Genomic DNA, 14,663 nt, shown 5'->3' with positions numbered 1-14,663 from the left:
GCACTGAACACAATTTTTGACATTTACAAAAAATATTTTTTGTTTATGACTAATGCATGAAAAAAAAATCAACAACTGGTATCATCCATGAATAATTCAATTTCTCTTTAGGAGAAAAACATCCATCAACAACAGCCAAAACTTTGTAGTAATCACACATATAAGTATAGCAGATAAAACTATTTAGTACAAAATAAAAATTTCTCCAGTTTATCAGTAAAATATGCCATGCTAAATAGTATTCAGGGTATAGTATACTTCCAACACTGTAAGGGATTTCCATTCTACTTAACTTATTTTAGTATTACAATGGCTAAGGAAATTAATTTGATGGAGGAATGCATCCAGAAAGCACTGTGGAATCTCATTTCAAAAATCAGCACAAAAACCTCCTTTAATCTTTCATCTTCATTGCAACACTGTATTAATGACATGCAGCTGTTAAAATTGCTGGCAAATCCCTGCTGAACCACAGAATTAAAATAGCTTTTCACTTTTGCAGGTATCTGTAGCAATTGGTCTTGTATAAAACAGCTTTCCCCTACAGCAGTTACTCCCACTGTCATGTGATTCTCAGACTCCATCATGAGCCTCCTGTTTCTTCGCTGGTATTTCTAAAATCATACTCGAATAGCAGAACAGAAAAGGTTAGTCACCTTTCTGTGAAGAGAGTTTATAGTGAAAGAATGGCTGAAGATACAAAAGGACATCCTACTGTAGTGCTATTACAGCAGAATTACTTAGTCCCTTCATGTTTATTTTGCCCCACATACTCAAACACAAATATTTAAATTTAAAGCGGAATTAAGAAGTGGTTGTCTCTAACCAATCTCTATTTTAGATATATTTTTGCAATGCAACCATGAATACCGAGTTATTAAACACAAGTTGCAACAAAATTTAGCTAAAGACAGATTGCATTACAATTACATAAGGACTTTATCAATTAAACTCTATTATTAATTTGTTTACAAAACAATGGGTTTCATTACTCAAACATCTGAGCAAATGACTCAACCTTTAATTTTCATATTTACTTATGACTAGGTAATTGCACAGAAAGAAGGTGATTTAGCCTCTTAATCAACCTAGCCTTTCAAAATTTAATTATTTTTTAATTACAGAAATCATTACTGTCCCTAGTGTCTTCAACTGGATTTCCACAAACTTTTAATAACATGAAAGTTTCCCTTACCTTATCAAGTTCTGGATCTTGAAAAGGAAATTTGCTTATGACAATTCTGTATTCTTCTTCATTTGCTACAGGGATAGGGCTGTAGTTGTCTGCTTCAAAAATATCCCTGGTGAATAAGTGAAGTGAAAAAGCTTTGGACATGTAACAGTATTTTCTGGTGTTAAAATGTGTAAACAAATATAAATTTTACTACCACACTTAGATCTGCATCTTCAAGAAGTTTTAAGAACTGTACACATCCTAAGTATTTTTGGTTACTTTGGAAATATTTCATATACATTAACTCTTGACTGTATGTATAATCACAGAGGAAAAAAATACCTGAAAGTGATTTCATATGTGCGTAATACAGCAAAGGAACCTTAGAGCAACTAATTCACTCCAGAGTAAACTGTAATATATCTATTGATTAAGGAACCTGCACTATTCCTACTCTGATATTCAGTGTCTCACTTTGGCACCAGAGCTACACATGGTCAGTGGAGATGCCTGAAAGAACTTCAAGCAGGATATGGTCACAGCATTGTTTGGGCACCCTCTGCACTTCAGTTCTAGTCAAATGTCTAGAATAAAAGCACAGGGAACTGGAGAACCTTAAGTGGCCAATTTATATTACGGTTTTCTGTAATAAAACATGTTATGGCAAACAATATCTGCACATTGAGACATCACACCCTATCTGCAAATCGGCTTTGGAGTACAGTCTCAGGCTGACATATACCTAGGTTTAGATTTTATTCAACCAAATGATCCCAAGGAATTGGTGGAAAATGTCCTTCCTTAACAAAACATAAAGACATAGTGGAAATGTCAGTAGTCTGTCAGGCAGATGTGCATATCAGCCAACAGTAAATATTAAGACAACATAAATTAGGAACTTAAAGCCCTATTGCAATAACCTGGAATTATCAGGTTCCTAAAGAAGAGAACCACGTGTCTCTCTCCTGCATGTTTTTCTGATAATGTCCCTTTGGAGACCTTCCTTCTTTCCATTAACTATAGAAGCAGACCTGATGTCTCTTCTTCTAATTACTATTTACATGTGATGAATATCTCAGTCCTAACCAAACTGAAATTCATAAACAACACTTGAGTGAACAAATTCTTTCTGAATTAGATCATAAAAACTTGAGTTCAGACAAGAACAACAGATGCAATACAAAAGGCACAACTACTTTGATATACTAACCTGAACAACCCAGACCACTTCTTAAGAAGTGTCTCATTGTATTGGTCTCTTATTTCAAATAGAAGATCAAATAGTCGGTTCACAGGAAAACCATAGCCCTAAAGGATGAAAATGAAGATGGGATAGTTCAAGAACCAATACACTCAATTCCTATCACAACACTTCAGTCACTCTCACCTAATGAGGTGACACAAATTCAGTCTTATAACCTCTATAATACAAATTATAGTACTTTTAGTATACTACTACATGCTGATTTATTAAATTTTTACCAAAGTATGTATCCTATGAATTTGGAAATTTGCCTCACTTCTCCTTGTTTGTTAAAAACTGCAGCAATACTTTCCAATGATGTTCACCAGTCTTTCAGCTAAAGAGTTAATGGTAATTGAAATGCTATTCTCTCTTAAGAAGAGAAACAAAGCATTTTTAAAAGACAACAGCCTACATAAATTAAAAAACCAACACCAATTTTGCACAGATATGAATACAGTAATTTCACGAATACAAGCCGCACCAATTTGACCAAAATTTTGGTGGAAACCCGGAAGTGCGGCCAATATTCCGGGGCGGCTAATCTATTAACAAAATTCTAAAAGCTGCCAACACGGAAGTGAGAGCCCGCGGCAGCCCCAAGCCAAGCTGGAGCCCGGCCGGCCCCGGCTGAGGTGGGAAAGCCTGGCAGAGGCGGGGCCAGCAGTGTGGGGGCGGGCGGCTGAGCCTGAGCCAGCAGGGCGGGGCAGGGAGGGCGGCAGAGCCTGGGCCAGCAGGGCGGGGGAGCCCGGGAGAACTGGGGCTAGCAGTGCAGGGGAGCATGGCAGAAGCAGGAAGGCCGGCGGGTGGGGCTGCCTGGCAGCGGGGGAAGCCCAGCATAATCGGGGCCAGCAGCGTGGGGAAGCCCGGCGGTGCGGGGGCCTGCAGTGCCGGCCAGGGCGAGGAAACGCGGCGGCGGTGCAGATGGGAGGGGGCGGCCGGCGAGCCCGCCGGCGGGGCTAGGGAACGCGGCGCGCCGCGGCCAGCGAGCCCGCCGGCAGGGCTAGGGAACGCGGCAGCGGGGCGGTGCTGACGGGAGAGGGGGGCCAGCGAGCCCGGCGGCGGCGGCAGCACCACCCGGCCAGCCCCGCCGAGCCGTGGCGCTGAGCTGGGCCACCCGGCCCCGTCGGCAACCATGAGCGGGCCGAGCCTGCCTGGCCCCGCCCCGAGCCAGTAAAGCCCGCTATGCCGCGATCCTGTTACTAATTGGCCAATTTGTGAAAGCTGTGCACGAACGAAAGTGCGGCTAATATTCGGGGTGCGGCTTATCTATTGACAAAGACAGCAACATTGTCGAGGCACCGGGGGTGCGGCTTATAATCCGTGCGGCTTGTATTCGTGAAACTACTGTATCTGATGCTTGCTGAATAGCCCAGAACACACATGTTCAGTTCATAATACTGAAAATGAGGACCTAAGGCAATAAATGCATTTTTTTAATATTACTGCACAATTTTGGGTTTGATTTGTATATAGGATTAATGAAAACACAAACATTGCACTCACCTCAAGTTCAAATCTGACTACAAGAATTTCAGTTAAATTAATAAACACAGTATGTACCTGCAAAGTATCAGCAAATACTACAATGAGATTCTTCAGTTCCAGAACAAGGTCGGGATCATTGCAATATGACTGAAAGTGAGAAATTCTGGTTTTATTAAAAGGATTTAAAATATACATTTTCAAAGAATAGTGTCACATGTTAAATTCTCCATCAATGGTGTAAATTTCAGAAAAAGTCAACTAAAATATGAGATTCAATAAATACCAGCATGGTGTACTGATACTGAAAAATCAGCAAATTACCTTTATTTTAGCGGAATATTAGCAGACTTGTCTGAATCAGTATCAGAGAGGTTCCACAGGACATTTTTTGATCACCAAGCCTGGTTCTAACTAATGCTGTGCCACCTCAGACAGATTTTCCCAGCTGTATGGGTAAAACTTAGTAAAATATTTTCTATACAATTTCAAATTTAAATTGGCTGATAAAAAGGCCAACACATTAAGTTATTTACTAGATGACTAAAACGGAAATCTGATTTTCAGAGGTGTACAGTTGTACAACTAAGGCTTTCCCCTCAGCTTCACTTTTTGAAATACTGGATAAAGTAAAAAGAAACTTTTAAAAGAATTTAAAGCTGCATGAGAATATAGTATTGGTTAAAGACAATATACATCTGTTTCACCTTTCTTGAAGTTTAGCTCTTACCATGCTTTATTAAAAAGGAAGGGCTTGGTTTACTTATCTAAACACTGGTCTTCAGTAGGATGATGTTAGAGAGATTCTGATAGAATTGGGTTTGATAGGAGTTACACATATGGAGAAGAAATATTGACCAAGAACACAAGACTTTGAAGATTTCTTCAGAGATTACATTACTTTCAACCTTTAAGTTATCATATTATTATATAGATGCATAAATCCACATGGAGACAATTAACTAGGAAAGTATTTAGCTTTAAAAAATGCTGGATGAATAGATCTCAATATTCCTCTCAAAAGAAGTAAAAATGTACGAGAACATCTCATGTACCTCTGTTAATAAAGGTCCTATGATAACTATGGTTGCAATCTCAACTTTTTCCCCATTTCCCCCCAGTATATATTAAATATAAAATATTTATTGAATTAAGACAGATTTTAACAAAAATTAAAAATAGCACTGCATAGAGGAAATGCTGCTAGCGAACATTCAAAAGGGAAAGATAAAGTTCTCACACTTTTTCCGACAGTAAAAGTTACACCAATAATAAACTCTGAAGCAATTTATTATCAGTCAATCTGAGTGAAAAATGTGTATTCCATTGGTTTTTCACAGAGGAATAAGAAATAGCATCCAGCAGCTAAGGTAGGAATATAACTTTAGGAGACACAATTGAATGCACTGAAACACCCAAGTGATACAGAATTTTTCTAATACCTTTACTTCAACATAAACATAACACTACTATATCATTGAAAAGAGAGCTGCAAGGGTTTTGCTGGTGGAGTTTATTTTGGAAACACAGCATTTGGAATGATAATTAGGAACTATTTCCTGGTGGTGCTTTCAGTGCTGAACTATTCAATCTGATCTAATGAAGAGGTCAGTTGAGACTAATGAGGAAGGATTGCAATAATAACAGCAGATTAACTCTGCATATTCTAAACTGCTGGACTAAGAGAAGGTTTGGAAGACCCAGTGAGTTGTAAATCAGTGGAGGATTATGCAAATAGCCCATGGCTGTGGATCACAGCCTGATACTGTTGGGAAAAACAAAAGCTTGGCAGGCTCCTTCCCAAATCTGAGCAATTTTTAATCACAAGAAAAAGAAACATGAGAGAGGTGTAATTTTTCACTTTGTTGCTATCCCTGCTTTAAATACACAGAGCTCTGAAGTAAGAGGATTTAAACTGCAATACTGATGAGACTTCTCACTTACTGAATGTGTTCGAAGAACAGCAATGATCTTGGAAAGGGCCATGTTCCAGAGTTCATCAGTGTATGTCCTAGTTACCAGTCCTTGGGTTACATGTAAAATGTGGTCTTCTACTACAAAGAAACTAAAACAAAATAATACTTAAATGATTAAGTTGTTTCTAATATTAGAGCAAATACCACCCTTCACACCCAAGCATAACCAAAACCTTCCCCACTGGACTTTGGTAGGTTTGGTGTTGTGCTTCACCCAGAATGAAGTAAAAATGTGAAAAGTTTGTTTCATGCCATCTGGAGCCCACGCTGCTGCAGGGTCCTTGGAGGACACCCTGGTAGGATGCAGATGCTCTTTCCTGCTCAGATCCAGCCATAACCACCCACATGATTTGTGCAGAAACTGAATCTTGCAGAAGAAAGTTCTTGGACAAAGGAAGAACACAGGTTGAATTAAGAATCAACATCGTAAAACTGAAATATATTTTCATTTAGAAAACTTACCCTACAATTTGACTGAAGTATCTTCTATAGCCTTCCACTGTTTCATGCTTTCAATGAAAAAGAAAACAAGTTTAGGAACAGAAATACCACTAGCATTAGCTTCAACTCAAATCATTGCAAAACTGAAAGTATTCATTACCATGCTTGACTGTGGTTGCAGAACTAATCTTGCTTGTTTCCTCCTTTGTTTTCTGTAGTAATTTTCAAATATTTCTCCATCACCCTAAAAAAAGACATAAGTAGTCAAAAAAAGAATACCATCTCAGTGTGAAAAAAATCCCCTCTTAATTTAAAGGCAGAATTCTCTTAAACTAAGTACATATTTTGCCTTTATTCCACATGTAAACCTCCAGCTGATACCAGCAAAGTTTTGCATGCATTAAACATGCAGAAATTACCTTTTTCTGCAGAGAACCTTACAGCCTGTACTGTAAATAGAAATTTTGCTCACATGCCTACATTTGCCAAGCAACATTATGCATTTTAAACAATATGCTCATTTTTAAACTACAACTTTCAAAGTATATTAATATTCATAGACAAGGCATATTGCGTACTACTGTATAATTGAACTTCATTGTCTCCTAACACATTTCTCTAAGTTATTCAAGAAAGTAGCTACATCATAAAGCTGTTACAAAAATGCTTCTGTGAATATGTGAAACCTCTGAACACTGCCTGCATTAACTCTGCCTGGGAAAAGACATATATGAGATTTATTGAATATTTGTTTATTCTCTTTGCATTTATAATGAGTCTGGCTTTGGATTTTTTTCCTATCACAATCCTCAAGAATACAATACCTTCTGTGCCTAAAGATTATATGATGAGGAATTCAAGTGACATCCTACTCATCTCATTAAGATGACCATTCAGTAGAAACCATCTGTCCATTTGAAATCAGTGCTACATTGACTCATCTATCTACCAAACCACATGCAATTTGTATGCAAGCAGAATAAAGCAGCTTAGCATTTTTAAGGTTTGTTTTTACTTTATGAGCCTATTATTAGGCCACTGCTGTTTAGAATTCCATTACTTGGTCTTCCAAAAAATTTCCAAATCAAATTATTACAGACATTTTATCCTACTAATCCAGTATTACTTACGTAACTCCTTTATAAGATATAAATTTAGTTCATAATGAGTATTTAGTTATCATGAATATTTAGTGATATTTAGAAATACTGCTAACCTAAGAAAGCTTAAAAGAGAGACTTCGCTTAAAAACAAAAAAAAAATTCCTCTTGAAACCAATATGCAAATTTACGAACAGTCTGTTGCAGAACTTTACACAATATGCTCCAGCTCATGCAAACACATCAACCATTCCCCCCCAGCCCAAATACTCAGTGCAGTTTTTAGATTATTGATTTTACCTTCAGCATCAAATCTCTACCCAGTCCTGACAAAAGCCTCAAGTGAAAAGGACTAGCTGTTCTCAAATCCACACCACAAGTGGAGATGTAAAATATCTTATGATATTTATCTTATCTTATGGACCACACTATACAATCCAGTCAGGATTAACAATTCAGGCATAACAACTGTTTGACCAGATGTGTTGAAGCAATCAGCAGAATACACCAACAACCCTGATAGTTCACTGAACCAGCAAAGTCTAGGCAAGATAAAATACAACAAAGCAATACATTTGTTTTGCACAGCTTCCAAAATTACATGAGTTTCTATCAACAGAAACAATAAATCAATTCATGTCTTGTTAGAAATTTTAGGAATATTGCCAATGTATGAAGTCCCACTTCACACCATAGATACACTTGCTTTACATTGATATGGTGTTTCATTAAAAGGCAACATTACATACAAAAGGGGCAGGGGTATCTTCACAAGAATTTCTATATGCAGGACATCACATAACATACGGACTAAAAAAAATCCTTTATATATATTTCTCATAAGTCCCTAAGGTTACTGGTCCATAAGTGCAGTCTGTGTTTGGTATGTATGTATCTTGCCATCACTAGGTTGGAATCACAAGATGTGTAATATTCTGAGGTAGATAAAAATTGTGCTTTCTTCTTCAATATGAAGAAGCAAAGTAGAAAACTTCTGTCCTATGAGAAATTAGAATATTTTCTACAATTTTGTAGCAGAAACAGAATCCATTAAGAACGTAACACTAGCTGCGATCCTTACAGAAATTAAAAGCCATCTGGTATCAACTCCCCTTCTTTGCCATCATCAAGTTCTCTAAACTAAAAAGAGTTGGTTTGCAACACAAGGTAAAGGAGAAGGACTCCCAAAAGTGGCTAATGCACAACTCTTAATGATGCTATCATGGCTTATTAAGGAAATTATGCTGGCAGGAAATACAGAAGTCTACATCAGCAGCCTTTTTGATATCAGGGAACACTCCAAGTTGTTTTCTGTCTACAGTAAATTTGGAATCTGGAAGACTTCCTGTGTAAACCCAAAAAGCATATATTTGGATAAAGGGCACAACTTCAGGTTCCTTGACAAAGTGAAAAACATAATTATGTAATACTTTCAAATGTCATCTATCAATTTTACTTCCTGTTCCATCGTAATACTAAAGAAAAATCAGCAGCTGTTGTCAACTGGTATGCTTAATTCTACACATTCTTTTTAATGTGTATTTCACACTGTTCTGTGAAAAACTTCACTCTTCCAATAGTTCTGGCAGCCTTTCTTTTCTTCCAAACTTGTCAGTGAGATGAACAATTAATTATGGTTTTATTTGCATTTTTTCTTTTAAAAAAATAAAGTTATAGTGAAATTACATTTTAAACAATATTTCAATATACAAGCTTTCATGTAACACAGCTGCAAGGATTCCATAAAAAGAAGACAACCCAGTCTGAATGCTTAAAGGCAGGTGCAGCTGAGACTGTAGGATTAGCAATACTTACAAGTACGTCATCTATGTGTACTGATACTCAAATTCTATAAGTAAACTCACTTCAAAAGTAACTGAGACAAAGGAAAGATAAGAAAACAACAAATAATTTGATACCATGTTTCCCAAATAAAGTTTTCATCGTTGTAACTTGTTCACTGAATCTCTTTTGCAGAAGCTAAAAGAGGTTATTGTGTCTTTGCCATTGAATCCAATCTAATCTGCTTGGGCACACCCTGTCAGAATCTCCAGATTTCGCTTCCTATTTTTTGCTACTACTCTAATTTCCACAAGATTCAGACTGATTATTCCTATGTTTTGCAACATTCATCAAAATATTTGGGTAAGATGGAACATTTGTGGGAACTGTGAAAGTGTGGATACCAGAATCAATGCAAACATGCATATTTTACAAACATACTTAGAAACATCTAGGTAATAAATGCCTTGTGGAATGTCCTTTATTATGCATACAAAAGAACACACAGGTTCAAGTCCTGAGTACCCATACCCATCTCAGCTGGCTCATTCAGAACTACTAACACTACAAGCAATACTAGAAGCAATATACTTGCCTGTTTGGGAACTATTAAGAGTATGAAAAATGTGAAAATGAATATGTCACTTTAAAAATGTAAATCTCTTTTTGAGGTCACCCTAATACATACCAAAACTGAGTAGATGTGCAAACACCTATAGACTGGAGAAAAGTCTACAAGATCTTGGGCAGTTAAAACCTGAAGAACAAAAGGAAAGAGGAGTATATAAAAAATAATAAGCATGTAATCTGCATTACCAACAAAAACTGTCTACATAAGAAGGACTCAAAAATGGATGGCTTCTATCAGAAAACAATTAAACAGTTGCTCCAATTTCTCATCCTTTTGCATTGCAGTCATAAATTTTGTGTTACAATACCACACTTCTTTCTCTGTGTTTCCAGAGCATCAGATACAAAGGTCTAAATACTTGCTATTGTATTCAATTTAGAAATACTGAATATTTGACAGATGGAAGAGTTCTTACCTAAGCTGAAGTCCTCAATACCAAAACGCAGGATTTAGCAACACCAGAATATTCTAGTGGGCCACATAACACTAACAGTGGGCAGGTAATGTATGACATAAGTTGCAGATAAATTCCAGAATAACTGCAGGTCCTGTCCAACTGAACTTCCTCAAACATAATGCTAAAGCTAGCATTAATACAACTAATATTTTAACACTAATTTTTCACCCTAAAATGCTGATCTGGACTGGTATTCCTTGAAGGCGTTCTGTGTATTTTTCTAACTAATGTTAAGCATATAAAGCCAGTGTACAGACAGTAAGTTTTGTTCAATAAACCCACAAAATTCACTTTAAATAAGATGAACTGATTTAGTAGAAAGTTACCTCTTCTTCATGTTCATCCTCATCTTCAAATGTTCGCTTCAATGTGATTTCATTCTTGGATTCCAAAATCCTGTTTCTCCCTAAATGCATATTCCGACCATAGTTTACATTATTCTGCTTCTGAAGAGCAGTACTAAAGGTTTTCTGCTGCTGTGCCTGTTTTAAAAGTAGAATCAGTTAAGAGGCATGAAATTCAAATTTCATCACTGATGAGTATATGCTAGGAAATTATAAAGAGGTGGTGCAATTAAATACACATCAGTGTAACTGCAATGTACAGACACACCCTCAGCCTACACCAGTGATATTGCCTTGAATCAGTTCGGGACGAAAAATAAATTCAACAGTGAATCCTGCATAACTTTTCCCTAATTGCCAGAATAAAATTTTAAAGGCACAAAAGTGTAAAAATATCCACCTGTAATTTCCCTGATCATAAACTGCAGAGAATCAATATTTAAATGAAGTACAAGTACCTGAGTTCCAGATACCTTTTTGCAGTCTTCAGTTAAGTCTAAGTGAGCAGACAGCTACAGAAGTCAAAGGCACTATATTGCCCTTGCTACTGAACGCAGCACAGCATAACCTTGCAATCAGGTTTCATTCATAATAATCAATGCTGCATTTTACAAGAACCTTAGATGACAAAATGGCAACCCAACCTGAACTGTGTCAATGAGAAGTCAGAAGAAAACATTATTTGCTCTCCAAATAAACTTGAAAAGCATTAACTGCTTTAAACCTTGCCTAGCAGTAGTGCTCTGAAGTGGCAGATTATTTTGTGATGAAGCAGGCAAGGTCTCCTTCTGGCTCTTACCTCAGTCTTCTGTACAAGTAGCACTTCAGAGAGAACTAGCAGTTATCTCAACACTTCTTTTGTCTAATTCATCCTGGCTAACTGGCCAGATAGGCTGCTTTTGGTTTGGTGCAGTACTGCTGAGACACAGAGTATCCAGGAGCTGACTACTCAAAGTAGTACTTAATAATTTCTTGAAACCTGAGATACACAGCATCTCTCCTTCTTTTCTGCAGAGTACACTACTTCTTGTCTAGGACACCGATAAAAAACACAAAAAATGTTTAATTTCACAGCTCTCCATGTTTACCCTCAGGTCTGTGGGATGACTGTAATCTTTGAACAAACCTTCTGGGATAATTTGAGACTAGTGAAACAGAAATTTTCAGTAAACCACAGGACTGAAGTAATTCTGTTCAGCTGGCTTACCTGTTTCATGGCAGTTTCCCCAATTCTGTCAGAATGCTTTCGAATACTCTCTAAGAAATCCTTCAGATCTGACATGGATATTTCTTTTATTTCTTCACGCAGTTTTGGAAGATTTTCTATCATTATCTGGCAAAAGCGGTATTGGCTAACTCTAGGAAGATACAGATTTTCTAGTTGCTCCATTGTTTTCAAAGCAGAATAATATCTACAAAGAGATTAAAATAAAATCATGTAACTTCTTATAAAAAGTTGGTAAAATAATTTATCAAATAAATATATCAATATCACACATGGAATCAATATGCATCTAATTAATTTATTCTTAGAAAAATCACAAGGTCATCAATATAATGCTTTAGTTTGAAAAAAACCCAGTGAAGTGCCAGAGTGACTCAGCCAAGTCAAAACTTTAAGTAGGCTCCTATAGTATTACCTGTTCTGATCAATAGTCCCAGTATCACATGGAGCATCCTGAAGAATGGAGACACTGCAGTCACAACCACTATCTTCCCTTCTAGATTGAACTGATTAGGGTTTTTTTATGATTTGGGTTTTTTTCTGAAACACAAACTGCCAATCACCCAACACTGCAGTATATGCACCAAACAATAAAAACAATCTTTAAAAAGTATGCCTGCAGGTATCTGCCTTCTTCAGGTACATGTGAACACATACACACATCTATGCTAACCCTCTTTCTATGACCCTTAGTCAGAAAAGACACCTATCCTGACCAATGCTTTTTCCCAGCAATATATCATATTTTGCTGTAAATCACAAACCTATTAACTCTTCTGACAAAATACAGTCTATCCCATCTATCCCACCTAGAAAACAACTACATTGAATTAACTAAGTACCATAATCAACAAAGTGGTGATCTCAACCACAGTTTAAAGGGACGCACAGGGACCAGGTTAAACATGAGTATGACAGCAGTCAATTGCAGATGAGACAATAATTTCCCTCTATATAATATTCTTATTCTTAGCAGCTACTCAGCCCTGGAGGGAGTTGGGAAAATTAATTTCGTTTGTCCAATTAGAACAGAATAAGGTAAACTGATGCCTTCTACCTTGGTCTTAAATGGGAAAAGCAGAAACACCCAGATCACAGGGAGTTAACTTGATGCTAGTTCCAACCTTTCCTTTCCACAAATATGGAATAATATCCTTAAACCATTTTCAGCTTTTCTTCCATACTTTTAATTCCTTTTTCTTCCTTAAAAGTCCAATATAATATGTTTAGAAAAATTATCAAATTATTTTGAGGGAAAAAGCTGAATATTATGAAAATCCCTTCAAATAAGAAAACCTAGATAAGTGTCCTTTACAGTTCTTTAGTTTCTGGACATAACTTAATAAATATAGTGAGTAAACACTGTCAAAAAATGTAATTCAAGTTTTTGGTTTCCTTCAGTAGACAAGTAATAACAAATTACTAACACTAGAACCATGACTTCTTGCTCAATTCTGAAATTAAGACAATGTTTTGAATCTTCTTAATCAAGACATTTCTAAGTTAACAAATCAGCATAGATGGAGGATGGGAAAAATCTTCTCTTTTATTCCAGAACAGAGCTGCTTTCAGAAGACTGCAAATAAAGAGGCTTCAAGTGTAAATTAGGTGCTTTTGTTTGTTATATGCTTGGTTTATATAAAATATACATAAGGTGACGGGAATGTTGCACATAAGAAAAGGTCTGGGGGGTTTATGTGTGTGGGTTTTGTTTTTCTAAATAGAAAATGGCCAAGAGTGCCACATGGTGAGACTTCTGGGGAATAAAACCATAATAGCATCAAAATCGTATAAAAGGTTTTTATTTAAATTATACAGATCAGCTTATCAGAACACTGTTAGTTCATCTGGAAGGTTTTTGACTGCTGGCTCTAAGATCAGAATTAACATAATCCATTCTAAATCCATTCTAGAGTCCCTCACTAATTATACATATATGGAGCTCAGGACCTTGCCCTTTTAACATCTGTTCTGATAAAGTCTTATTAATTTGAAGGTCATGTGCAGGTCAGGATTTAAACCAAAAAGTTTTGCACATAATTTCATAAATTATGCATTTACGTATTTAGATTTTTAAAATTCCGTAGATTTAACTCAATGCTGAAGGTTTTGACAATATTATTAGTTCCCAGCATGTATTATCACATAAAGGTGAAGGTTGCCCACTTGACTACAAATGAGTTAAAGAAGTGTCCTTGAAAGTTATTTTTCATATAAATATAGCATGCTTCTGTCTATTATTCTGAGTTGATCTTGTGAGAGTATGCTCCCTGATGCAAAATCTGTAATTTTTTCAGACTAAAAGACACAAGTTTGAAACATATAACCCAATGGGTCATATGATAAGACTGTGCAGAACTGATCCATTTCAAAACCAGAACAAGAAAACTATGGATTTTGAACAATGGATTTTACTAAAATCCCTAAACAATAAAAACGGAACCTTCTAATACCAGCAAGAAGCAGGAAAGAAAAAACTAACACACAGCACAAAAGTAAATTAAAAAAACCTCACAACACAGAAACAGCCATCCTCCCCCACTCCAAAAAAATTAATTTTAGTGTTTTCCATCATTTATCCTTTGCCAAATTGCCCCAGGCACAGAACAGTCAGGTCTGTATAGAATATGAAACATCAACACACAAAACCCCCAAAATTACAATAAAATGACCATTACTTCTGTGTACATGAAGCATTCTTTCATGCTTTAAATGACAATTAAACTTTTAAGATTTTTATCAGAAGAGTGTTGATTGGAGACAGCAAAAAGAAATACCTTAACTTACTAAAAATGTGCCATCAAG

General features: G+C 36.5%; 1 protein-coding gene across 2 annotated transcripts in view; it reads right to left on the bottom strand.

The window, feature by feature from the left end:
* Nucleotides 1-14,663, bottom strand: part of EXOC6 (exocyst complex component 6) — an 87,589-nt gene that overhangs the window by 47,256 nt on the left and 25,670 nt on the right. For both annotated transcript variants that reach the window (XM_033065865.2, XM_033065866.2), the window contains exons 6-14: nt 11,841-12,045; nt 10,616-10,771; nt 9,890-9,958; nt 6,480-6,563; nt 6,341-6,387; nt 5,847-5,967; nt 3,981-4,052; nt 2,385-2,482; nt 1,196-1,301 (exon numbers count right to left, since the gene is read on the bottom strand). In XM_033065865.2, the coding sequence (XP_032921756.1) occupies nt 1,196-1,301; nt 2,385-2,482; nt 3,981-4,052; nt 5,847-5,967; nt 6,341-6,387; nt 6,480-6,563; nt 9,890-9,958; nt 10,616-10,771; nt 11,841-12,045 (958 nt within the window). The remainder of the gene's footprint in view (nt 1-1,195; nt 1,302-2,384; nt 2,483-3,980; nt 4,053-5,846; nt 5,968-6,340; nt 6,388-6,479; nt 6,564-9,889; nt 9,959-10,615; nt 10,772-11,840; nt 12,046-14,663) is intronic.

This window comes from Catharus ustulatus, chromosome 8, assembly GCF_009819885.2.
Source record: "Catharus ustulatus isolate bCatUst1 chromosome 8, bCatUst1.pri.v2, whole genome shotgun sequence".
Lineage (NCBI taxonomy): Eukaryota > Metazoa > Chordata > Aves > Passeriformes > Turdidae > Catharus > Catharus ustulatus.
The sequence above is the reverse complement of the archived record's forward strand: the minus strand, read 5'-3'. Positions and strand labels throughout refer to the sequence as shown.